Genomic DNA, 25,443 nt, shown 5'->3' on the forward strand with positions numbered 1-25,443 from the left:
AAGTTCTCTTTTACTTGACTATGTACAAATGTCTCTGGGAACCTGTTATTCAAGTTTTGTAAAGTTGATCTTACATTTTAACAATGGATTCGATGTCATCTGTTTAGCTTGGTGAGCTCATGGTGGTTGTGAGCCCCTCTCTAAGCACCTGCAGTCATTAGGCGCTTGTAGCCACACTTAAATATGTGATTAGATGTATTGGGAGAGTGGTGAGATCAGGTTTTGTGCATGTTGAAAAACCGACAACCTAAAGTAACATCCACCTTGTAAAATCAGGCAGAACAAAAAGCACAAGCTGAAACCCTAAGAGTCAACAGATCAGAGTAAAACATGAGAAAATAGATTTTTTCAGATGAAATCTTAATTCTGTCATCTAAACAACTTCCTAGCATAGCTTGTTGAGAGCCTTAATTTTGAAATCCATAGCTTTAGAAGGTATGTCATGGGGTAGTCTTTTAAAGCATCCTGCAAACTTTTAACATCTAGTTTCAAATCAACAGTAATAGATTAGCAAGTCATAGTACAGAGGGAGTAGATAAATTATCATCATGGCCCTGCATTGAACAGTAATTGGCAGGTTTGGCTCAGGCATGACTTAGATGAAATAACTATGTACAGTACTTAACAGAATAAAAGTAATTAATCTAGCTGCCTCATAATGGTTTGGTCTAAATAAACATGCAGTAAAAAAAGCCATACAATTTTATTATTTTCTCACTCGTGTTACTACTTTCATAAGCTGGAATTTTAATTTGTCAGAAGAAAGAAATCTTTCCTTAAGAAAAGAATCACTTTCTTTTCAAATATTAGTGTACTGGTTATAAAGCTGAATGAGTTCCATATATTTTATAATTATGGGCAGGTGTTCTCAATTAATAGTTTTATGCATTCAATTTCACAGGAGGCTGGTGGCAATGATTATTTTAAATGAAGGTGTAAATAAAAAATCAATTTTTTAACCACAAATCACAGACTATTGATGGTAGTACAATTGTTGCGAATGGGTAACTTTGGCAAAATGTTTCAGGCAGACTTGGTTTTTGCCCCATGGGTTTTGGGAAGGGGTAAACTGCTTTTGGCCTGCAGGTCCTTTACCTATAGAGAAAGGGCAGGGTCACTAGTTGGGATGAGGACAACAAAAGGACAAGTATAGCTGCTCGGACAGGAGCAGAGGGCTCGGGTGATTCCTGCTGAGGAGAAGGCTCCTCCCACTCAGGTGGGTTTCTTTTTTACAGCCCCTCTCAGTGTATGGACACTCCTTTGCCTCATGTTAAGGGCTCTGACTTGTTCACCCCTATTTAATTCCATTGATTAATCATGGTATTATTATCCCCATTTCATAAGTGGGCAAAGAAGGGTATAAGGCTGAATATCTCTTCCAGGATCAAATAACACACAAGATGTAGGGTCAAAACTCAAAGCCAGAGACTTCTGCTTCCAGCCAAGATGGAGTAATAGGGATTTTACCTTCTCACCTAAAACAAATGTTGAATATATATAACAATGGTTTTCAAGACGTGGACATCAGGCAGCAAAGGGCAGTGACCTCTGAGGGATAGGAAACCGGTGAAGCGAGCCCTCTGAACGGCCTAGTCACTGCCTAGACAGAGCTTCCAGCCACGGCACAGGGAAGGGGCATCCAGAAGGAGATCCCAGTCCCACTGGCCCGAGATGGAGCTGAGAGTCCAGAGAGGCAAGGGGCTGGAGCTCACCTGGCAGAGCACCACAGGGTGGGAAGTTCTAAGAGCCCAGAGATCTGTAGAAGGCCCCCCTAGTGTTCCGGCGCATGTGTGTGGGTAATCACCCAAAAGGATTAGAGGAAACCGTCCTGAGAGATCATCCAGAGTCAAGAGAGAGTTCCTGTTCCCCCCCAGCCAGAGTGGAAAACCTCATAATTCACTGGACATCAGGTAGCATACTCAGAAGGGTTTGCCTCAGGAATGGAAAAAAATCAGCCCTGGATTAAATACTGCTCTGGTCTCATCTAACAAAGCTTAAAAGCCAAATCTGAAGGGATTAAACTGTTTGCAAGTAACTTAACTGCTTCCCAGAATTTAACTGCTGCAGAATTTTTTATAGGAATACAAAAACATGCAATACCCAGCAAGACAAAAGTCACAGTGGTGAGCATCCATTTGAAAACGGCCAGGCAGGCAAAGAAGCAGGGAAGTATAACCCATTAAGAGAAAAAAAAATGAATCAATGGAAACAGACCCAGTAATGACACAGACGATAGAATTAGTGTACAAGGACATTGAACAATTATTATAACTGAATCCATATGTTCAAGAAGCTAGAGGAGGGTTTGAACATGTGAAGTTGAAACATGAAAGATATAAAGACTGAAACTGAATTTCTTGAGATGAAAACTACAATGTCTGAGATGAAAACTACGATCAGGACTTAAGATACTAAGCCCATGTTCGTTCCAATGCCCCCACAATATTCTCCCCTAGATCTTGAGTTTGATTCCAGCAGCCCAATACTTCATACTAAATCCCCAGTGAACACCTCCTTTAAGAGGGGCATTACCAGCTGAAGGCAACAGATGCCTGAGGCCCTCATGTGGGCCCCTTCCCATCTCACTTTGGTCCTTTATGGACTAACCCTCCTTCCTTCCAGCACAGACTCCTTAACTAGCAGTCCTGAACATGGTTTCTGAGTTATAAGAAAGTCTATGTTGGCAGACCACCATTTTTTATCTTTGTTTGCTGTCTCACCTTGAAAACTCTAGAGTTTGGAAAAGCATGAAATTTGATCTCTTCACACAAAATAAAATGTAAGTCAATACTTTCGTACAACTCTTTTCACCCAAGGTACTGTGTATAAAATCATGAACTGTGTCCTTCCAGCTAACTAAGCAGTTAACCAGATTGTACTTTGGAATTCAAAATATGCTCACGAAAATTAAGTAACTTATCCAGCAAAGTTGAAAAATGAACTTTTTTGTCCAGGAAGTTTTATTGGGGCTAGAATCCAAAAAAATGTATATGCTGGCCAAGTGTTACTGTTATCAGAAACACTCCATATTCATTATCAGTCCTGTGTAACTATTGCTGTCAGTGTATCCACCTAATCAATAGCAGATATATTCTCTTTATGTACTTTATATTCCTAAAGCTGCAGTTAATTAATCTAGAAAATCTATTATTATCAAAAACACAAATGTAGCCTGCAACACAAATGTGTATAATTTCATGCTTGGAGTATCACAGTTCACTTTAGAAACACTTTACTTGACAATGAAGCCTTTGAAAATATTTTTCAGGCCTTACCAAAAATATTTTAAAAGTTAACCTTTTCATCAGTTATATAACCAGAGCCCCTGGGTTGATGTGGCTCTATGAAGTAGCATCAGCTCCCTTAACTATTGGCCATCTTCTGGGCACTAGATGATACTTTTTGAATGAATGTTAAAATAATATGCTAGATGGCGCAAATATCACAGATTCCATGCCGTATTCACCCACATGGAGACATCAGTTTAGTGAAACGTAGCAATGGTTTTAAAAGACTAAACAGTCTACTTAACGATATAGACAAAATGTAAGAGGAAAATACGTTGCTGCCAGGAACAATGAAGCTGGGGCAGGGAGTCTAGGCTGCCTTTGTGAAACAGTCACAAACTGAGTGAGGCTGTTCCTGGGCACCCAGATGGGGCAGCCTGGCTGCATGTGCCAGGTGGGACAATCACGTTGTCCTCTCACATCTTTGTTTTCCCACTACATCCAGCTCCCCCTCAGTCATGGATTGTTGTTAGATGTGGAACTGGAATGACTCACAGAGGTATACTTCCACTTTTTATGTTAATATAAAAACACTGGACTAGGGGGTGCTGCCGCACCTTGCTGTGGCTTGGAGTCTGTTCTCTCAGTTGTAAAATTAGGTGTCTGGCCTGCATCCTAAGTTGTATTCGACCTGCAGAAGAGTTGTTTAGTTCCAAACAGTGTTGGTTTTTTTGGCTTGGTTTGGTTTTTTGCTTTAGTTGAAAACATCTCAAAATAGGGTATTCCACATAAAATTTTGAAATTTCCAGCTTGTCTTTTAAAAAATCAGCCTGTATCTCCCATCTCAACTAGAAATTTGCTGAGAAGTGAGACTCCCCACTCCCGCTTCCTGTGAGAAAGGGGAAGGGTCCTCCATTCACAGCCGTGCTCACTTCACCCATCTCTGTTACTCTCAGCCCCAATAAGTATTTGAATATGTAAATCTTGAAGTATATAGTTTCTAGGGACCATTCCAGCAATAAAATGTTATGAATCTGAGTTAAGTTGTTTCAATAAAAGCAAAAAACTGTAGAGAATAACTTTTCAACTATATTATGGTTAAAATAGACTTTGCTTAGATAACCTGATAACCACAACACCAGTTAGAATACAGTAATTGTGTATGTTTACAGGGACAAAAGGCATACATATATATTCCTACATTTCTCTGACAAAGAAAAGCAATAAATATGACTCATAAATATCCTTCCATAACTGAAATTTCTGTTACTTCCTGATCCACACTGAAATAAAGCCACATTCTCCAAACCTAAATCAAAAGTCCACAGTTGCCGAATGACTTTTTTACACAAAGAGAACATCTTAATTTGTCAGTGTAACATAAACCATGTAATTATCTATAGAATGACTTTAAGGTGATCAATAACATACATACAACCATGTCGTCTGAAACAGACTGATTTCTAAATGTATTTTCTCTGAAATTGGAACTTCTTCATATCAAGGTATCCAAAATTATTAGCATATTATGTTATTCTCACAAAGTTCTAATGAACTTCGCCTGCTCAGAGTACAAAAATACTTAGCCTAATTTGTTTTTCCTTTATTTTATATAGTAATAAAGTAATACCACAAATGTTATTACCAGAAACAATACAGTGTTATATAATTATTAGAAAGTGAATCTCATGAAATCATATTAAAGAACAACAATTACCACATGTTAAGTCATATAATTCAAGTTACAGACGTATATGAATACTAGGGGAGCTGTTGGCAAAGAAACTTTTTTCTCTGAATCCTGCATTTTGAAGGAAATCTTTACCATTTAACTAGTTGAGGTACGGTTCACCAACCAAAAGTATTTAGTGTGATATTTTTTTCCTCCTCTAACTTAATCTTAAAATCATCTGACATTTATTTAGGGTATCAGTATCAAAAATACTCCTTAGTGAAATTCATACTTTCACTTCTTTTAAAAAAAAGGATCCTTCCTGAATCCTTTATGTTGCTCTATGGGATTAATAACAAATTATATCACCATACTGTATTGACAGGACTCCTAACATCATTCCAACCTGTTTCTTGGCCATGTGTAATAATGTGACAAATTACACTTATGTAAAGTTTTAAGGGGTAATTTACTTGTGTTGGGACACATGACTGTACATTGACAATATAAATGATGATAATAATATTTAACATTAATTAAGTGTTTAATATATGGAAATCTTTTTTTCCCCATGTTATATTTATCCCTCATGTTAACAGTATACACTAAGCTTTTATCCCATTTCAAAGATGAGACTAAGGCTCAAAGATGGTAAGCAAATTAGCCAGTTACAAGAATAGTCAGAGGAGGAGCCAGGAATTTAACTGACCTTTGTGACTACAGAGCTTAGGGTTTGTTTCCTGAAAAGGCCTAACAACCAACAGACTCTACAAATGTTCATTAATGTTTCCTTTTAAGATTCTAAGTGCTCAGTATATACACTTCTTGATCTATAGATCAGCTTTCCACTTCAGTCATGTATTAAAGTTATTTTTATTGTCTCTAGTCTATTCATACTGAATGGGTATAATATACTGTCTTTTGAGGAAACTATTTTAAACAATCTTACAATGATCTCTGAAGGGCAAGGTAGTAGCTTTATAGTCTCATTCTCATTTGTCAGGTCAAAGTTCAATGAACGTTTATGATTTGCCTAAGGTCTTAATTTCTACAAAGGCAAAGAAAAAAGTCCCCAAATCCTTCACCCCCAGTTCCAAACTAATGTTTGCACTGGTTTTTTCCCCCTGCTATATCCTGCAATCAACTGATTTCTACTCTTCAACTTCTTAAGTTATGTTGCTTTCTTACTTATTGCTTGTGGTTTTACATAGTACTGAGATTCAGCATCTTCATTCGCTATATTTTTTCACTCCTAATTCTCAGTGTTTCCACCTGACTGCTTATTATTTTTGTACTTTATGGACTTTTTCTTTATTTCTGTTTTACCCCAATTATCCATGAAAGGCTGCCCTCTTCTTTTGAAAGCTCTGATATTCTCAATGAAAAGACCTTCTAAATGACCTTGTCTGTCTCCCATGGACTTGCATATCATGACTTCAAATGCCTCACTGAAATGTTACCCATTTGGCATCACTATACAGAGAAGGCTGCACTCTGATAAGACACAGAGTGGGGTTTCCCTAGTGAGAGAATAGAGTTCTTCATGGGAAAGGAGGAAGTACAATATCTTCAGATTTAGCTGAGGTATTTCAAACATAGTGGTGCTTTTCTTCTAGAATTAGTCTATAAAAAATTGTAGGGAAAATACCACAGGAAGCAATAAAGAATTAAAATTTTGTTCACAGAACTCTATTAATACAAAGTTCCTTTGGAAATCCTTTTTCCAGAATTGTTCTTCTTTGGCTATAAAAATAACTGCTCAATGCCTTTATGGATCGGAAAAGCCGTTGGGTAGGGAGGCAAGTTACAGAGACTCAAACAAAGTAATTGAAATTCTTTGGTTGCCAAACTTAGAGATTATCATTTTTATCATACCAGAGTATGAGAGATCATACCAGAGTAACAACGTATTTTTATCCTCTCTATCACTTTTCTCTACTTGGTTTAATTTTAATGAGAGCCTTAATGACAGGCTAAATTTAATGTGTTGTTCCACAGAGAAAAAGGCCTAATGTGAATACAGAGTTGGATTTACATTCCAGTACTGCCAGGTCAGTTCACACCCTAATGATTCAGACTGACTGGCCCTCAGTCAGATTCCCAGCAGTGTCTTTGGTGGTGACACCACCAGAGGGCAGGGTATGCCTTCAAGAAAGGGCTTCCTCCATCCTGAGGCAACCTTGGGGCCACTGTAGGAGCCATCAGATCCCTTTAAGAATAGTGCATCTCAGTTCACATTCTCACATCTAGTGTGTTTATAAAGAATCCTGGAGTTCTGGAAAATGGCTACAGAGGGTAATTTTCAGAATGATCTGACACAACTGCTATTTAGTCAGCTCACAAATTTCAGAGCTCCTACTAAGTACTCAACCTGGCCTTGGAGGTTACCCATTAGGATTTTATCTTTTGATCTACAGTTACCCCAGAAAGATATGAACACATGAAACAAAAGCCACCAAGAAAATATACTATATGGTTAACTTACTCCATAAAGGATAAGAACTACAGATTATCAAGAATTAGGGAGTTGGGGAGGGAAGTCAGGACTAGAACAAGGTTTCTCAACAGCAGCACTTAGGCTAGATAACTGTTCGTTGTGGGGTCCTTCCCTGTGCCTTGTGAGGTGATTAATAATATCTCTGGTATCCACCCACTAGATACTAGTAACACCCCTGTGCTCCCTCTACCCCTGTTGGGACAACCAAAAAAATGGCTCCAGACACTGCCAAGTGTCTCTGGAAGGCAAATTTATCCCCAGTTGAGATGCACTGGACTGAAGTACAAAGAGACGACCTTTCCCCCAGCCTTGCCCAAAAACAAAACTGAGACTTGAAACTTTAAAATGTCAAAAATATAAGGACCTGCTCTTGCTAAGCCTCAATTTCCTCATCTGAAGAATGGGAATAATGGTGCCCACCCTCACAGGTCACATATTAGTTTACTAGCTAGGGCTGCCATAACAAAATACCACAGACTGGGTACATGCAACAACAGAATTGATCTTCTCACATTTCTGGGGACTAGAAGTTAAGATCAAGGTGCTGGCAGTGTTGGTTTCTGGTGAGAGCTCTCTGCCTCAGTTACAGCCAGCCACCCTTTGACTGTCCTGACATGGTTTTTCCTCTTTTTAAGCACATTCCTGTTGTGTCTTCTTCTTATAAAGATACCAATCCTACTGGAATGGGGCCCCCCAACTCTATGACCTCATTTAACTTTAATTACCTCTTTAAAGGGTCTATTTCCAAATATTGTCACATTAGGGACTAATTCATTAAACCTATGAATTTTGAGGGGACACAGTTCAGTCCTAAAAGGTGCTCTTGTTGAGATGAAAGCAATCATCAAAATACTTAACACATAGTAAATGCTCAATTAATCATAAATCATAAATGTTACTAATGGTAATATTAAGCCATTATTTAAAGTCCTCTTTGTAAATCATGTACCTAGCAAAAACACAGAAGAGTATAAAACAATTGCACATTAAGTACGCTTTTCTGAACACTTGTGTGTCATTTTGTGCTGAAGTTATGAAACTGAAAAGTTTAAATTGACATTTTCTCCATGACATAACTAAACACTTCAAGAATGCTCTGCCTTCCTTTATGTGAAGGCCAAAGGGCAGTAGCTCCTGCATCCTGAGAAGCTAAGTAGTTATGATCCAGAAATAAACTTTGAAGTGCATTAGGGGATTTCTGTCTGTAAAGAAATTCTAAGTACAGCAGTCCCTCCTTATCTGCAGTTTTCCCTACCACTGTTCCTATTACCTGGGGTTAACCAAGGTCCAGAAGCAGATGATCCTGCTTCTGACATTTCACCCAAAGGCAGCCCACTATGATGTGAGCAGTAGTCTAAAACTATGTCACAATGCCTACATCATTCCCCTCACTGCATCTCATCACTAGGCATTTTATCATCTCACATCATCACAAGATGAAGGGTGAGTATAGTACAATAAGAATATTTTGAAGAGAGACAGAGAGAGGCCATATTCACATAACTTTTATTACAATATATTGTTATCATTGTTCTATTGTGTTATTAGTAATTTGTTGTTAATCTCTTACTGTGCCTAATTCATAAGTTAAGCTTTATCATAGATATTTATGTATAGAAAAAACATGGTATATACAGGATTCAGTACTATCTGCTATTTCAAGCATCCACTGGGAGTCTTGGAAGATATCCCCCACAGATAGGGGGAAACATTGTAAATATTTATCCAAAAGGAGGCTTGAGAGTGATAATTGACTTTCACCCTCTTAATATGATTTATAAGTTTCACCCTTTTTATAGGCTATAAAAACAAAAATAAATTGGGGAGAAAAAATAAACAGTTTCAAACAGCCATGTTCTTCAGGTGAAACTCAGTAACTGGAGATTTTGAAATTACAAAGGAATATGGGCCTTCTTCAACCAAAAACATTTGTCCCTAAAAACTAGTAAAACACTGGCTTAGTATTTGAAATTTCTCCTGGATCAAGTAAAATTGAGCTGTCCTATTTCCTACTGTGGGGTTCTCTGCCAACCACAGTTTGGCTTGTAACTTTGAGGGGCCAGAACAGAGTGGGCTTAGCTAGCTGGATGAACAAGAGTGTTACTATCTCATGCAGAAAGGGAAAAGCACTAACAGGTGGTTGTTATTGCAAGTTCAGGAAGTTGACCTGACAGTTGCTGATATAAACAGTTTTGTTCTCAAGAATAAAGCAGAAGTTGCTTGCTGAAGTAAAGATGTGAAAAGGAGAAATTGCTATGGCAGAGTTAAAAACAAGAGGAGATGGTGGTCTTATGTGGCAAAGCATGTTCAAAAATATTTTCCTGTCCCTTAGAGAGTTGCTGCTGCATAAGTAACGTGTCACTTCACAACACAGCCCTTCTGTGTGGAAATACTCTATTTCCACTTTACAAACCAAGGGATGCATTTTATTGTATATTTAGAGGAAAAAGACACAATCGAAGGCAAAACTGGTGCATTATCTTATGCAGCTCTCTTGGAAAGAGTGCATTTTTTTCCTTCTGCTCAGACTACACACAAATACTGGGAATATATTTTAATTTCAAATCTGATGTGTGACATCTGGTAACTCATTTATTGCTAATGAAGTTTTCACAGGAAGCAGCAGTCACCAGTATCTCAGCGTATTTTTCAGTCGGCAAAGTGTTGTTTACCTTTTATGGGCCCAGCATCCGTGCCTCTTATCACAGGCTGTTTAATTAGAAAACACAAGTAGCCCCACATAGAAAATGGAGTGTTAAATAATAGAATGGTCTTAACCTTTCATCAGTGGTGTAGTATCATTGTACTTTATATTTAAAAATTATATAGGTGTTCAGAGAATGATTGGAGCTAGCAAATTGTCCAGTCCAAGTAGCTTGTCAATAGTACCTACAGCCTCCCTCTCTGAAAATTTCCACCTTTTTCTAGTACTTTATCTTCTTCTATTTCCAGTACCATGTACAGTTTCTCAGTACTTCTTATCCAAATTTACTTGCAGGGGGGAATTAGTCATTTACACTGTAATGTGAATTTAATAACTAACAAAAGTCTCCAAGATACAAGATCTCATAACATCTCCACATACATGATCTCATTTGATGTTCCCAATAATGTTATGAGCCAGAATGGACATATATTTTTTTACTCCATCATTATCATAAATTTCTTTATCATTATCATATTTTCCAGATGAAGAAAATGAGTCAATAACAGGTTAAATGAAAAGATGAAGATTCCATACCTCATACATGGTAAATTATGTACCTGATTCAGATCTTTTGGTTCCCATCACCATGCTCTTCCTACTGTCTTAATTCTGGCTCTCACCTGAGTCAATGTATCTCCCCCTCCAGCCCCACAGATCTCAGTTCTGACGGAGGTACAGAGGTGGGTACTGCCCACCCCACCCCAGATAAAGAAATTCTAGACAACTATGAGTAGGTGCAAAGAGTATTTTACTAGATGACATCCTGTTGGGCACCCCTTTAACTGTACCAGTCCTGAGTGTTTGAAAGAAATACACAATTTAATAAGAAATTCTCAAGGTGCTATACTCCAAATTTTGGTACCTTAGACAAGTAAAATGAAAACATTTTAGTTGAAGGCCCTTTGTTGTTTGTTGAATTTGGTTTTGCCTATTAATCATGATTATCAGCATATAAACCACAGTTGCAGTTAAGATGAAAATAGGGATTGATTTTAAAACAGTGTGCAACAGAATCACCTGGAGGACTCATTAAACCATGGATTGATGGACCTGCCCAGAGAGAGGTTCTAATTCAGCAGGTCTCAGGTGGGACCTGACATTTTCAGAACCATTGCTAGAAGAGCCAGGTAGGCGACAAATGAGGGAAGCTCCAGTTCGGTGGCCAGCCCCACGTGATGACTGAGCACCTGAAGTATGGCTAGTTCCAACTGAGATGTGCTGGAAACAAACTAGAATTCTGGAGACTTCATATGAAAAAAAAAGTAAGATATCTCAATTCTTATCTTGCTTACATGTTGAGATGATAATATTTTGGATATATTGGATTAAACATATATTATCAAAATTAGCTTCACCTATTTTTATTTTTTTTAGTGTGATTACTAGGAATGTTTTGATTGCATATGTGGCTTATATTTCTTTTAAATAGCACTGACCTAAAAAAATCAGAAAATAGAGAGTGGTGGGATTAGTAATCAACAAAGGATTCAAATCCCAAAAGCTGTAAATGGACAAAGAAAATATATCTAAGAAAATATATCTCTTCATCAGATTTAGTCTGAGGGATCCACTTTGTACCCAAACATTCACCATCCCAAGTTAAATGTAGAAGTTGTACAGTATCTACTATTTTACCTTTCTCTCAACATCAATCAAGTGCCTTGTTATAATTCCTAAAATAAAAGCATTAGATTATAACAATGAAAAATATTTCTGAATGAAAAACTTCCATTAATCTTTTGGAGTTCTGAGCTTTCTTTCATTAAATTTATTTCATTTACCCTTACATTACAGAAAGGTTATATTTTCAAAGTTCTTTTATATTACCTAAGACCTCACTTCTTACCTTTAACAATCTATGAAATAGAGGTGAGACCAGGTGTTGGTATTTCATCTAAATATTTTGTAATATTTAAGGATGATAAAGAGATTACCTGTGTGGTTATGGCAATGATTAGCGACAGAACAGGCTCTCTGATAGGACTCTAGTCCACTGCTTTCTCTGCCAGACTGTTCTGTTTTTTACAGCATTCTAATGTTTTAAAAAAATAGCATACAAAACTGGGTTTGAAAAATAGTGACTCTATGATAAAATCAGATAAATACTACCCTTACAGAATTCATTTTCTTAAATGAATTTAAAAGTCCATTTCACTCTTCAAAACATGTCTAATGTAATACTTCAGAATATCATTCTAAATAACACATTATTGTCAAGTTCTTTTATAATACTCTGCCTTCACCTTTATGTTTATATATGGTCAACTGAACCACATTAAACTTGCTAAATTTGAAAAAGTTTTATTTTTCCCACAGAGAATCTGAGAGGAGGTTCATTTTGTATGAGTTATGTCTTGCCAATGGGTTTCAGCCCTGGACAAGTTCACTGTGGATTCAGTGTGACCAAAGAAATGACAGTCAAATATTCTTGGGATGAAAGGGTTTATACCCAACTTTATTCCCACAGTGGCAGATCAGTCAATAGAATCTTGTCCACTCAGAGAAAGTCTGCATGCAGCAAGCCGGTCTCTGCCTCTGGGCCTCTCCGCCCCTGCAGCTGTCTCAGTCTCTGTCCTCGGCGCTGCCACCACTCCAGCCTCTTCTCTCCTGCAGCTGTGGAGCCCAGAGCACTGGGCAGAGCTCTTTATACAGAGTCAATAACAATGTATTCCCCACATGTGTGTAGTGAGCTAGCCAACCAGGACCAGGTGAGTACCCAGGCTATAGGAACCTTCACTTTCTCCACACTCAGCCCCTCCAGGATTCTCGCCTCTCGATCTATGTGCCCCTCAATCTTCGCAATGGTCCCTGGGTAAGGAAGCTTCTCCAACTTCTCCATCAGAAAGACTTGCAGACACACAGGCTGGTCTTGTCACTACGTCTCTAGCTTCTGCTTCTTTGTCCTCAGCACCTGAAACTGCTGCTTCGGTCTCAGTTGTTGCCACAGCTCCAGTAAGACTCTATTTGACTTTCCATCCAGTTTCTCTCTGTCTGCTCCTGCCTTTATCAAATCAACCCACATCTGGGTCCTCATGACCTTCATGGGGCCCTTTAAATTCTTTCTTCGGGTAGCAGACTGTATTTCCTTGTGTGCTTTCATTGCTTGAGTCTGAGTACAGAAGAAGAGCATAGAGTGCCCCACGACCTGGAAAGAGGGCTGCACCTCTCCTGGAGGAACCCGCAGTTGCTGTTTCTTTACAACTGGGCAGGCTTTCAACTGGCTTTCAACCAGGTGGGGTTTCAACCAAGGAGGGGCTGATGCCTCCAGCACCAGCAGGGCCTCCACCCCCACCTGTTCATCAAACCTTGGCTCCTCCTTCATTTCTGGGGGTGACAGCTCCACTACATCCTTCACCGGCCCCACAGCACCTGGCAGCCTGTACTCTCCTGCTGCTTCTCATGCTGCTCCCTCTTGAGCTACCATGACATCCTTTACCATCTCCACAGCACCTCATAGTGATGCCATTTCCGTCATCAACAAATTTTTTACCTCCTCTATGGCACCTTGCAGCTCACATTCTCGTGCTGCCTCTTCCCATGTTTCCTGCAAGAGGATGTTTTCTCCCTTATGGCCTTTCTCAGTATTGTGAGAAAAAAAGCACCCCACAGTTCTCACCACCTCACAGGCACTCTGTATCTTTAACAAATTCTCTGTTTTGCTGAGAGCTAACTTTACTGCCTGAGGCATCACCTCCATCTCTCCCCAGTCTTGGGATGGGGTCCAGTCCTCTAGGAGGCAATCCATCTCAGACCACATGTCCATTGGGGGACACTTGAATGTCACCCCATCCATAGGAGCAGCTCACTGAAACACTCCTCCCATGAGGACAGCCTGTTCCATTCTTTGGTCTACAATAAATCCTGCTGACATCACCAGTTGTCTTGCCACTGAGTTTCAGCCCCAGACAAGTTCACTGTGGATTCAGTGAGACTGAAAAAAATGACTGTGGAACATTCTTGGGGTAAAAGGGTTTATACCCAACTTTGTTCTCCCAGCAATAGGTCAAGCACTAGAATTACATCTGTGTCCAAAAGTCTGTGGATCCAATCCTCCTTCCTCTCTGCACTGGGCAGAGCTCTTCTTATAGTGACTCAGTCAATAATAGCTCATTGCCTACGGGTGTGGAAGCAGTGGCCTAGCAGCAGGCCAGTTACATCATCAAGCAGTTTAAGTTCAGGTGAGGATCCTGGCCACAGGAACTTCAATTTTCCCTGCAAGTTATTTTAAGAATAATACATTGTTTTGCTTTCTTCATAGGATGATGTTAATCTTGGTTCCCTAACTGTAGGGAATGCTTTTAATTTTGATTTGCAACCATGAAACAATCTGTCTTTACCCTTTCACCTGGAATTACCAATGAGTAATACAGGGGACACCTGAGAGGCTTACAGTCTTTGGCCTAAGTGTAGTGAAAAGCTAGTCTAGATAGGGCCCAGACCTTGACCTCATTAAGCTGGGGTCATAGCCAACTATCCAAATGCTGTGCTAGGGAAACATTTCTTTGAGTACATAGTTAATTTTTAAAAATGGGGGTGAGGGGCAGGAAACCACTGTCACTATAATAATCTTATGTGGAATTTCTTTATTCATCTTCAGTAAAAGGTAAAATTATTTTCATCTTTTTAATAAAAAGTTCTTATATTTAAATATAGAATGTTATTAAATCATTGTGGCTATAATTTCTATATCAATATAGACAGTTGGTTGATTCAGTGATTTGTCAGGTCATTTTTACTTATCAAACCATTTATTGCCTTTGCCTTCAAAAGATATATACCTATTCAAAAGAAAGATTATGAAATTTCAGTGTTTCAGGGAATGTCTTTATGTATGTACCAGCTCCCTGAGTATACAGAAATCTGGAGAAACTAAGTGGTTCAAGGTCATCTAACTAGTGAGTGGGGAAGCCAAAATTAGAACCCCAGTCTCCTTACACATTATACGGAACCAATTTATATGCTATCATTCAAAGAATATTCCTACAGCAATCAGGACAGTGGGCAATTTGGGGAATCATGTACAATATACTGAATATTTAATTCTTCTAGCTTCATTTAAAATTTATGGTTATGTGATTTGTATGATGTTAAAAACTTTAATCTGAAATGAATTGCCATGTGGCCAATAATCTCTAACATAAAACTCATAGTATATATAAATTCTATAATATCATCATAATTTCTTAAGGGTATAAATTAATTAGTGCTTCCTTTCCTTCCCAGTAACTTTACTCTCACCACTTAAAGTGGAATTTGCAATGAGAGAAGCAGTTTCTGCTGCTGATTTAAAGTCTCATAGAAGCAAATGTGGCTTCATGTATGAAATCTAGGGTTTTGCTCACAAGTCAGATAAAGCAGCTGTTGTTGACTGAGATGCCCACATAGGAGCTACATTCTTCATCTGTTGAAAAAGAAAAGCTTGGGAACAGTCTCCAAGAGTCATTATCATAAAAAAATGATGCTTCCTCCCTGTTGATGACCAAGATGCTAATCCTTTGAAACGTAGTTATGATTCCCTCAGGGAAATTCTGAGTCCATAAGTCTGAGGAATTTGGGGTTACAAGAGAACAGGGGTTCATTTATATACAAGCTTTCTTCCTAGTTAGATTTTATTTTTCCTACTCTCTGGAGCACCACTCTTCTTAGGCTCTCCAGGAAGCCTTCCACAACCCTCTGTATTTAATGTTATAGGAATTTTTTTCTACTAACACCAACAAGTCAAAAGGAAGATTTTTAAGCACATGATTACACTTACATATATTTCATCCCTCTTTCTCTTCTCTTCTCAAAATAAAAGATAAAAAAATCATACAACAAAAACAGGATAGAAAAGGGTGGAAAGAAATACCATAGGAATGAAGGGGGTTGCTCGGGGTGCTTCAGATATTCATCACAACTGAGTTGTTTAAACTATATGATAAGTAGGAGTTTCTGGAGTGGAGAGAATTTTAATTATAGTTTAGTGTTGCATTATTTCATATTAAAGTATTGAAGAATTTCCAAGAAGCAAAAATTTAGGATGAACATCTGTCTTGCCAATGGGTTTCAGCCCCGGGCAAGTTCACTATGGTTTCAGCGTGACCAAAGAAACTGCTGACAGCAAAACGTTCTTTGGGGTGAAAGGGCTATACCCAACTTTATTTCCAGGTGGCAGGTCAGTCACTAGAATCCCATTCACTCAGAGCGAGTCCATATGCAGCAAGCCAGTCTCTGCTTCTGGGCCCCTCTGTCCGCACAGCTGTCCTCTGGGCCCCTCTGTCCCCACAGCCGTCCCACACAGCCATCCTCTGGGCCTCTGTCCTTGGCGCTGCCACCACTCCAGCCTCTGCTCTGCTCCCCTGCAGCCTTGCAGCCCTGCCACCATGTTGTGCCCAGAGCACTGGGCAGAGCTCTTTTTATAGAGTCAACAGCCATGTACTGCCCACAGTTGTGCAGTGAGCTAGTCAGCCATGGCCAGGTGAGAATCCTGGCCACAAGAACTCTCATTTTATCCACATCTTAACTTTCCTTGAAATTTACACTCTAACTTGAAAGAAACTTCTGAATTTCCTTTTATAAAGGTGAGTTCTTTAGGTTCTTGGCACTATTTTAGAAGAAGCAAAAGGGAAGGCTAGTTGAGGATGACAAACATTCAACCACCATCACCACAGCTGGTTACAACTGGTATGTGCAGAAATAAGAAAGCAGCTTACAGTTTTCATTTCTTGTGTGGGCAGGTCACTGTGGATGATATTGACTTGGGAAGAGGGCCAGAAACCACTGTTTACCACTTAAACATATCACACAACCATACATTAAGTTTGAGGCAACTGAATCTGAAGTACTTAATTATTACAGCATTAATAAAAATATTTTCTGTTTCAAGAGAAATATTCGTCCAGGAATTACAGAAGTGAACAAAATCATCCCCAAGGAAAGTATCTCACATAGAGAATTTAGGCTAGGGTTGCCAACCAAGAGCATGGCATTCTCCTATGTGTCTGACTCACAAGCAATTCTGGTCACTTGCCCCATGGTACCAGGCTCTCTTCTTCATGGCTGTCAGGATTCCCAGCATGGAGAAGAATGCAGTGCAGAAAGGCCCAGAAGCTTCATCAAAGAGCATAATGGGGGGAGGGGGTGCATGAAGAGGGGCAAGACTATGATCCAAAGCTTATTGGGCCAAAGCAACTTAACTATTATCTCTAAATAATGTCCAGGGCAACTTCCAGTCAAGATAAAGACAACAAACTAAGCAGCCATGGACATTACCCTTCTTTCTCTAAATACATAAAACACCCGGTCACAGCTCTGAGTTAGAACTGAGACCGCAGGGGCCAGAGAAGAACATAGTTAAGATAAAGTTCCAGTGACTTTACCAGCATGGAAGTCAAGACCATTAGACTCATGTACTGAAGGCAATTGAAACTGGGTTTCCTGGTTAAATCCAGGAACTGGAAAAGTACTGCCTATTGTGACCAAAGACTAGATAACTTCTGTATACCAGCAAAAATTGGGAGAGTGGGTAGAGGGCCTAACCTACAGTATCTGCAAACAAAACATGGGGTTGAAAACTAGGCTGAAGATTACATTAAAAATTTTTGCAGATCGAATGCTGTACACCCATGCAGAAATTTCACAGGCCACCACCACCAAGATACTCAGGCCTCCTGTGAAGGTTAATTCCCACTACAGATGAATTCACAGCAGAGATTACCGAACCTAAGATGACAGCAAATGCCTAGAAAGGATATCCATAGGTGAAACAAAGAGAATTTATACCTGAAGAACTACAAAAAGGAAAACAATGGACAGAGGCTCTTAACATACATTTGATTTCAAATATTTAAGGAGATAAGGGTAGAAACAAATCTCATAAGAAAAGAACAGAAGGTTCAGAAATAAGAACAAGTGGATTTGAAAAAGAACAAGTAGAAACCTAAAAGGTTTAGTGCCAACTTCTATGATTCAATGACTTCACAAATGGATATTGACTAATGGCTGTTTCCTGGGTGAAAAAAACACAGAGGAGCAGAAAGAATTGTTTTCTAAAGCCTGAATTATAAAAAAGGAGCAAATAAGAGAATGACTTTTGAACAGGATGGTTTGAGCTGTCCAGCACTACAAGGAAATGACTTAACAAACACTAGCCTACTCTTGTTGATACTTTAAAAAGATACGTCAATAGAAGATTATTCTAAAATATAATTACCTAGTCTTTTAGTACTCTCTATTATCATAGGAAACTATGGGGTCTTTTTTTTTCTTTAGATTGCAAACTCATTAAAAAAAGGAGCTTGTAATGAACAACTTAATTAGATTGGTTTTGGCTTGCCTAGAAGCTTAAGAAGGTATTAATATTCTAATCAAAAGTCTTGGGGAAATATTCTTATAATTAAAAAAAAAAAAAGAGGGTAAGAAAAATCTTCTTTCTTAGGCTTGCTTTTAAGAACCAGGAACCTGCAAGGACTTCATGGTAACTGCTAAAAGAGCCAGCACTTTTGATGAATTTTGATGAATGTGACATGGCCACCGTGAGCCAAACTTGTGTTTGCAACAGACTGAAAGTTCCCACCTGATTCATGGCAAATTTATTCAGCTGCTTAAGATTATTTCTTACACATACTTTGAAATAACAACAGCTTGGTATTTTTAGCCTTTTAATGACAAGAGAAGGGGCTAACCAATGATAAATCTCTTTTTTAATCTCTCATACCCATGACTGAGTCAGCACTTGCCTTTCATTCAAAAATGTTAGTAAAGATTCAAATAAAACCCACTTATTGAACACTCACTATTTGCAAGCTATACCCCGTGCTTTCACATTTTCTCATTTAATTCCTACAATACTCATGTGCAATAAGAATGACTGCTCCTATTCTTGTAGGTGAGGAAACTGAGGCTCATGTGCAGAGACTCTCCAGCCAGAGTCACAGATTTGTAAGTGACCAAGGAAGACTCCATTACAAGTATTTTGGCTCTAAATCCCATCATCTTTCCCCCAAGAGGAAATGGTGCTATGGAATTCATGTAAGCCACAGAGCCTGTAAGATACGGTGAGTCCCAGAAACAGGGAGAGATGGACCTTCCTGTTCTTTCATCAGTATTCTACCTGCCTATATTTCTACTGGGAGAAAAAGCAGGATGAAACTGAAATGTGGCTCCTTTCCGAGGCTCACAAATTTGGTGCTCCTGTAGATCACACCCCTCTCCCCTTCCATTCCTCACCAAAATCACATCCTTTCAGCATCAAAGAAAAAAGAACCCCACTCCTTCCTACTCATTTATGATCAATCTAAGGAGGTTGCCAATCATGAGAGTTCCATTTTCCCTCTTTCATAAGAACCAAGTTTCTCCAAGGAAGCCTATCAGTGGAGGGGTGCAGACAAGAGCACGATATTTCTCATATCCCAGTACAGTCTGCATCACCCTCCCAGCCAGTGCACATTCAGACCCCAAGCCCTGCCCAGAGGGTTGTGCAATATCTGTAAATGGACCAGAGCAGCTTCCCAGAGATGATGATGCAGGCATTTGCAAGGAGGGAAGAGTTCAAGTGATGACACAATCTCTACTCCATCTCGGCTGTCCCTTAAGTTCTAGCCATTCTTTTTCCCATACATGCTCCAAACTCCACGTGCCATCTTCTCTGGGAAGCATCCTTGATCACACCCTCACACCCCTACCACCACGCTGGGTCAGTGATGAACACAGAACAAACCACTTGCCTCTGCTATGGTGAGATAATTGTGTCTTTAAGGCTCTGTCCCCCCAGCTAGATTTGAATGCCTCAAAGGAGGAGGACTGTGATTTTATTCACTTTACATCTCTGACCTCAGCACACAGTAGGTGTTCAGTGAATGTGGGATGAATGACTACCCACTAAACACACTACCTGCATTTCTGCTTCCCTGCACTTGCTCCTCCCATTTTCACCACCTAAAATTCCTCTCCCTCTTTCCTCCACCGTAAAATTTGTTTCCTTATTAGGTAGGAAGGCTTGGTCATTACTTATATATAAGCATTTATATAAAATATCCTTCTAATTTGTATATTCAATGTTGTATCCAGAGTTTTTCAAGTGATATGCTCATTAAAAATAATAAATACCTTGCTAGAATTTTGAGGGATGTTCCCCTAGTTGTTCAGAAGTAGGTTCTACATATTAAATATCAATCAGTATGGATTGATAGGAACTGAAGAGGCTGACCTCAGATCGTGAAGGATTGGAGTCCAAAACTATGCTTAAAAGTTGACCCTTTCAAATGCAAACTTTTTCCCCATAGAAATTCTTTTATAAATGATACAATTCCAGTCTAGTCAATAAAAGTCTAGTCACTCTAGACACAAGATTAATGCAACCAATGAGTTATGTACCCTCAAAGTTGGGTCAGTATAAAAGAGCAGTTTTTCCTAGATGATGGGAAAATCCCATAGATATTAGTGAGAGAAGAAGAAAGAGAATTTCCTCCCTGCCTTCAGACAAGCTCAGAGCACCCAAAGGATCCTAATGCATCAAGTTTATTCCTTCCTATCTTTCAGTGCCCTTGTGCTCAAGCTGAAACAAATATTTACCTCTGCCCTCATTTTCAGTTATGGAGCTCACCCAGGCAGCCTTTAATCTGTGAGATTCTTTAACCTTGATATTTCCAATGTTTTCTTAGGTAAAATCCAAATAATCTCAACAAAATGTTAAAAGGAAAGCAACTAAGTAAATTAATCCACATTAAGGTGTAAATGACTGCTAGCCATAAACCTTCGTTGAAACACTTACTTTTTAATAGAGAATATATTTGTTTGCCTAAATAAATTCATACTTCTAAATTGGCCTAATTTCAGTAACTACAATAAAATGAGCTGAAAAAGTCAGCAAAGTAAAGGGAATTCCTTCTGGGTGAGGAAGGTCATACCTTCCTGAGAGATTAGCCCTAGTTACTACTAAATTACTCCTTCTTTTCATCTTCTGCTTTTGTAAACCACAGAATTCTGAAAATGCCAAAGTCTGTTTTGTTTTGGTTTTTTGTCTGTTTTGGTTTGGTTTAGTTTTAGTTTTGGTTTCTTATTCAAAGTAAAGCCCAGGTTGACATTTGAATATTTTCTGTGATATTCTTGGTTAGCAGAATGTAAACTGATATCATTAACCCCCAAAAAATTCATCTCGGTACTCTACACCCATAGCTTTTAAGTTAAATGCTCATGCATTTGTCCATTCACTCTCTTATTCATCAGACACTTATCATCTGCCTTCTGAAACATGTCGGGGCCTACACTAGTAAACAAGATGATTCAAAACGGGCCCTCTCTTCAAGCAGCTGAGAGGGCATAGGAGAAGACAGATATGTCAACAGACTGTTACAATATAATGCCAAACCCTGCATCCAAAGTGCCAGAACAGCTCAGAAAATGGAACAGTCAGTTGTCCAGATAAGTAAGGAAAGTTCCACAGAGGATGTGACACCTACTTCTTTGTGGATACCAATGCCCCCTGGGAATGAAAGGGATCAAAGGTGTTTAGATTATGTAAGGCTGAGTACAGTGCAAGAAATAATGAGGACATGGAGCCAAAAACTTAGATAGGCACATATCTGCCTCCTGAGGGGAGACAAAAGAGGTCACTTAAGAATGCCTTCAGTGTATCTCTTAAAATTCGTTGCTTGAGTCTCATGCCTTTCGCAGCACCATTTTGCACCAAGAGGAACACTACCTTAGGCACATGCCACACACAGCCATCCTAGGCAGACTAGCAGTGTCTTATTCCCATTCCTGTTCTTGTCCTGGACAGTTTACTACAAGGCCATCTCAGCTAGGGACCTGCTCTGGTGCAGTAATAGGCTCTTTACCCAGAATCACTGCCCTGCCTAGCTAGTCTTGCTGGGCCCAGCGCTGACCTTCACCTCAGGGTGTGTCTATATCACATCCTGTGATTTTACCCTCACAGCATCTTCAGCCTCCCTACCAAGGGTTTTCTGGTGGACTCTTATCTAGGGCAGAATATGCTGATTTTCTAAATCACATATCTGAATAACTTGAGTGTTGATTATGTAAAACATTAGAGTAAATATTTGTGCAAGTCTTTGGGGAACTCATTCCTGAGCATCTGCTTTTTCCTAACACCCTGAAGAACTGCTGCTGTCTCAAGCTCCCACAAGGACATGTTTTACTGATGATCCCAACCTAACCTATTCATTTGACATCCTCATTATACAAATGGTTCATCTCAGAGTTAACTCCAGAAGTGGCTGGTAGGCACAGAAGTTAGGAGATTTAGGCTCTTTTGCTAGACTGCACTGGAAGTTAAAGAATAAAGTGGTTGCTTTATTTCCTATAGTGGCTTGGAAACCCATGGAAAGAATGTTACTCCCCAGAGTCTTGCACTTTCCCTGTTATTTCCTCTTAAATCAGTTCCTACAATGACCAGTTCCTCAGTAAGCTAGAGCAAGCTATTCTACCCACTTAAGGCAGATGCTAATAGTTTCTGTATCTAAGTAAGGATTGTGAAATGGAAGAAATGGTTTGAAGAACAAAATATGGATGTGTCAGACTTCCAAGGTTAAAGACAAATTATCAACCTTGCTTACCTCAGAAAGAACTCAAGTCTTTCTGAATAACTAATTTAATTCAGTAGTGTTTCCTGATATTTAGATTGTTATATTTTTTAATTAATTTGAAAGCTAGGATTTACTTCTAGAAAAAATGCAAAGGACCTACATAAGTATATGCACATAGGACCCCACTTCCATTTGACTGGAGGCTATTTATCACTTTGTAGAAAAGCAGTATGTTCTAAAAATTAATTTAAATGTGCAGTCTTAGACTTTATCAGTTCACATTTTTTCTTCAGAAAATGTGATCTAATTATTTTTCCTAAGGCTAAAGTTGAGTTACTGTATTTATGATTGAGAAATACAACTATTTGTTAAAACTGTAAGTTAGCGTTTTTGTTTTTTTGTTTACCTTTTCGTTTTTATTTTTTCCAGGTGCATTTGGTATTGTGTCTGAGACTAATTAACTCAGGAGATCAAAATGATCCTCAACTCTACCACTGAAGATGGTATTAAAAGAATCCAAGATGACTGTCCCAAAGCTGGAAGGCACAATTACATATTTGTCATGATCCCTACTTTATACAGTATCATCTTTGTGGTGGGAATATTTGGAAACAGTTTAGTGGTGATTGTCATTTACTTTTACATGAAACTGAAGAGTGTGGCCAGTGTTTTTCTTTTGAATTTAGCACTGGCTGACTTATGCTTTTTACTGACTTTGCCACTATGGGCTGTCTACACCGCTATGGAATACCGCTGGCCCTTTGGTAATTACCTATGTAAGATTGCTTCAGGCAGCGTCAGTTTCAACCTCTATGCCAGTGTGTTTCTACTCACTTGTCTAAGCATTGATCGCTACCTGGCTATTGTTCACCCAATGAAGTCCCGCCTTCGGCGTACAATGCTTGTAGCCAAAATCACCTGCATCTTTATTTGGCTGCTGGCTGGCTTGGCTAGTTTGCCAACTATAATCCACCGAAATGTGTTTTTCATTGAGAACACCAATATCACAGTTTGTGCTTTCCATTACGAATCCCAAAATTCAACCCTCCCCATAGGGCTGGGCCTAACCAAGAATATACTGGGTTTCTTGTTTCCTTTTCTGATCATTCTTACAAGTTATACTCTTATTTGGAAGACATTAAAGAAGGCTTATGAAATTCAGAAGAACAAGCCAAGAAATGATGATATTTTCAAGATAATTATGGCAATTGTGCTTTTCTTTTTCTTTTCCTGGGTTCCCCACCAAATATTCACTTTTCTGGATGTATTGATTCAGCTGGGCATTATACATGACTGTAAAATCTCAGATATTGTTGACACCGCCATGCCCATCACTATTTGCATAGCTTATTTCAACAATTGCCTGAATCCGCTCTTTTATGGCTTTCTGGGGAAAAAATTTAAAAAATATTTTCTCCAGCTTCTGAAATACATTCCCCCAAAGGCCAAATCCCACTCAAGCCTATCAACAAAAATGAGCACACTTTCCTACCGCCCCTCAGATAACGGAAGCTCCTCCACCAAGAAGCCCACCTTATGCACTGAGGTTGAGTGACGTGCGGAACCAGTCTGTGAGGTAATCTTTTGAAGGAAGGGATAAGAGAAATACTCCTCTGCAGCACTTCACTGCAAATGATCATGAGCTACTTCCTGGAGTTTAAGAAGAAAATGGATTATGCGGACTGACCAACTTTTCTAAAGCTCTGAACAATCTTTTCTTTACCTTTGTGACGAAACAAAGCCAAGCCACATTTTGCAGTAGATAGATGATGGCCACTCAAAGAACGATGTCAGAAACTGGATGAATGTGTCGATTTGAAAACTTTTACTGGCAGAAATGCCATCTCCCCAGTCTGATCTTGTTCTGTTATTTTTGAGTTCCACATAAAATTATTTAGAATATGTTAAATCTTGAGAGGAACAACAGGAGATCAGAGCTCATAATTGCTCTGTCCAATTTCCAAAAGGCGATAAAGCTCTTGTGCCTATTTAGCTATTAGCAACTGTGGCCCACTTGTACCTGCTGCTACACATTCTGTACAAAGACTTGCTAAGCAGTAGTTGTCAAGTTTCAGGAAGTTTTGTGAAATTCAACCAGTGTCTTATAGATTCACACTGCCAAAACATGCCGACTAAGTGGCTTATTTGTATAACGATGTTACTGAAGTCATATATAAAAGTTAAGTTGTGAAGGCATTACTCTCGTCCCAGGTAGTAGTGTCTTCCTGCTCATATTAGTCTCATTTCATATCTGAGAAGTATATATATTTTGTGGTAAAAAGATTATATATCATAAAATATGTGTTATTGTTTTAAAAAGTATATATTCTACCTATATATGTAAATGTTTATCTCTAAATTGTTACTAGATTAAAATCTGGCAAAGTAACATTTACATTAAAATAAAATAACTTTATTGTAATGTATTTAAACTTCATTACTTAAAATAGATTATGTATTTTTAAACAAGATGACTGTGAATAAGTATGGATATATTTCCATTTAAATTTTGGTACAACTGATACCATTGGTTATAGATTTTATATCCTGCCCTTGAAAAGATATAGTATGCATTTTATTCCACTGTACAACATGGAATAAATACATATTTTTAATTTTCCTAAGTTTTTCATGCATTGAAGAAGAAAACTCATTCCTTTTAACTCCAAATAATACCTAATTTTAACATAATTTTTTAATAGTAGGATTTTTCTTACATACAAGTTCATTTGTAGGACATTTAGAAGATATAGGAAAGAATTAAAAATAAGTCATGTTCAGTTCTCAAAATTACCACTTTTGACATTTGGATGTAT

The 25,443-nt window shown here is 38.7% G+C and overlaps 1 protein-coding gene across 2 annotated transcripts in view; it reads left to right on the top strand.

Annotated features, from left to right (window-relative positions):
• The window catches only part of AGTR1 (angiotensin II receptor type 1), a 48,583-nt gene extending 23,534 nt beyond the window's left edge, over positions 1-25,049 (top strand). The window contains exons 3-4 of one of the 2 annotated variants that reach the window (XM_057499018.1): positions 18,970-19,138; positions 23,057-25,049. In XM_057499018.1, coding sequence (XP_057355001.1) covers positions 23,103-24,182 — 1,080 coding nt within the window. In that variant the 5' untranslated portion in view covers positions 18,970-19,138; positions 23,057-23,102 and the 3' untranslated portion in view covers positions 24,183-25,049. The remainder of the gene's footprint in view (positions 1-18,969; positions 19,139-23,056) is intronic. The other variant, XM_036896387.2, reaches the window with a different exon arrangement.
• The last annotated feature ends 394 nt before the right edge of the window (positions 25,050-25,443 follow it).

Source organism: Manis pentadactyla, chromosome 1 (genome assembly GCF_030020395.1).
Source record: "Manis pentadactyla isolate mManPen7 chromosome 1, mManPen7.hap1, whole genome shotgun sequence".
Taxonomy (NCBI): Eukaryota; Metazoa; Chordata; class Mammalia; order Pholidota; family Manidae; genus Manis; species Manis pentadactyla.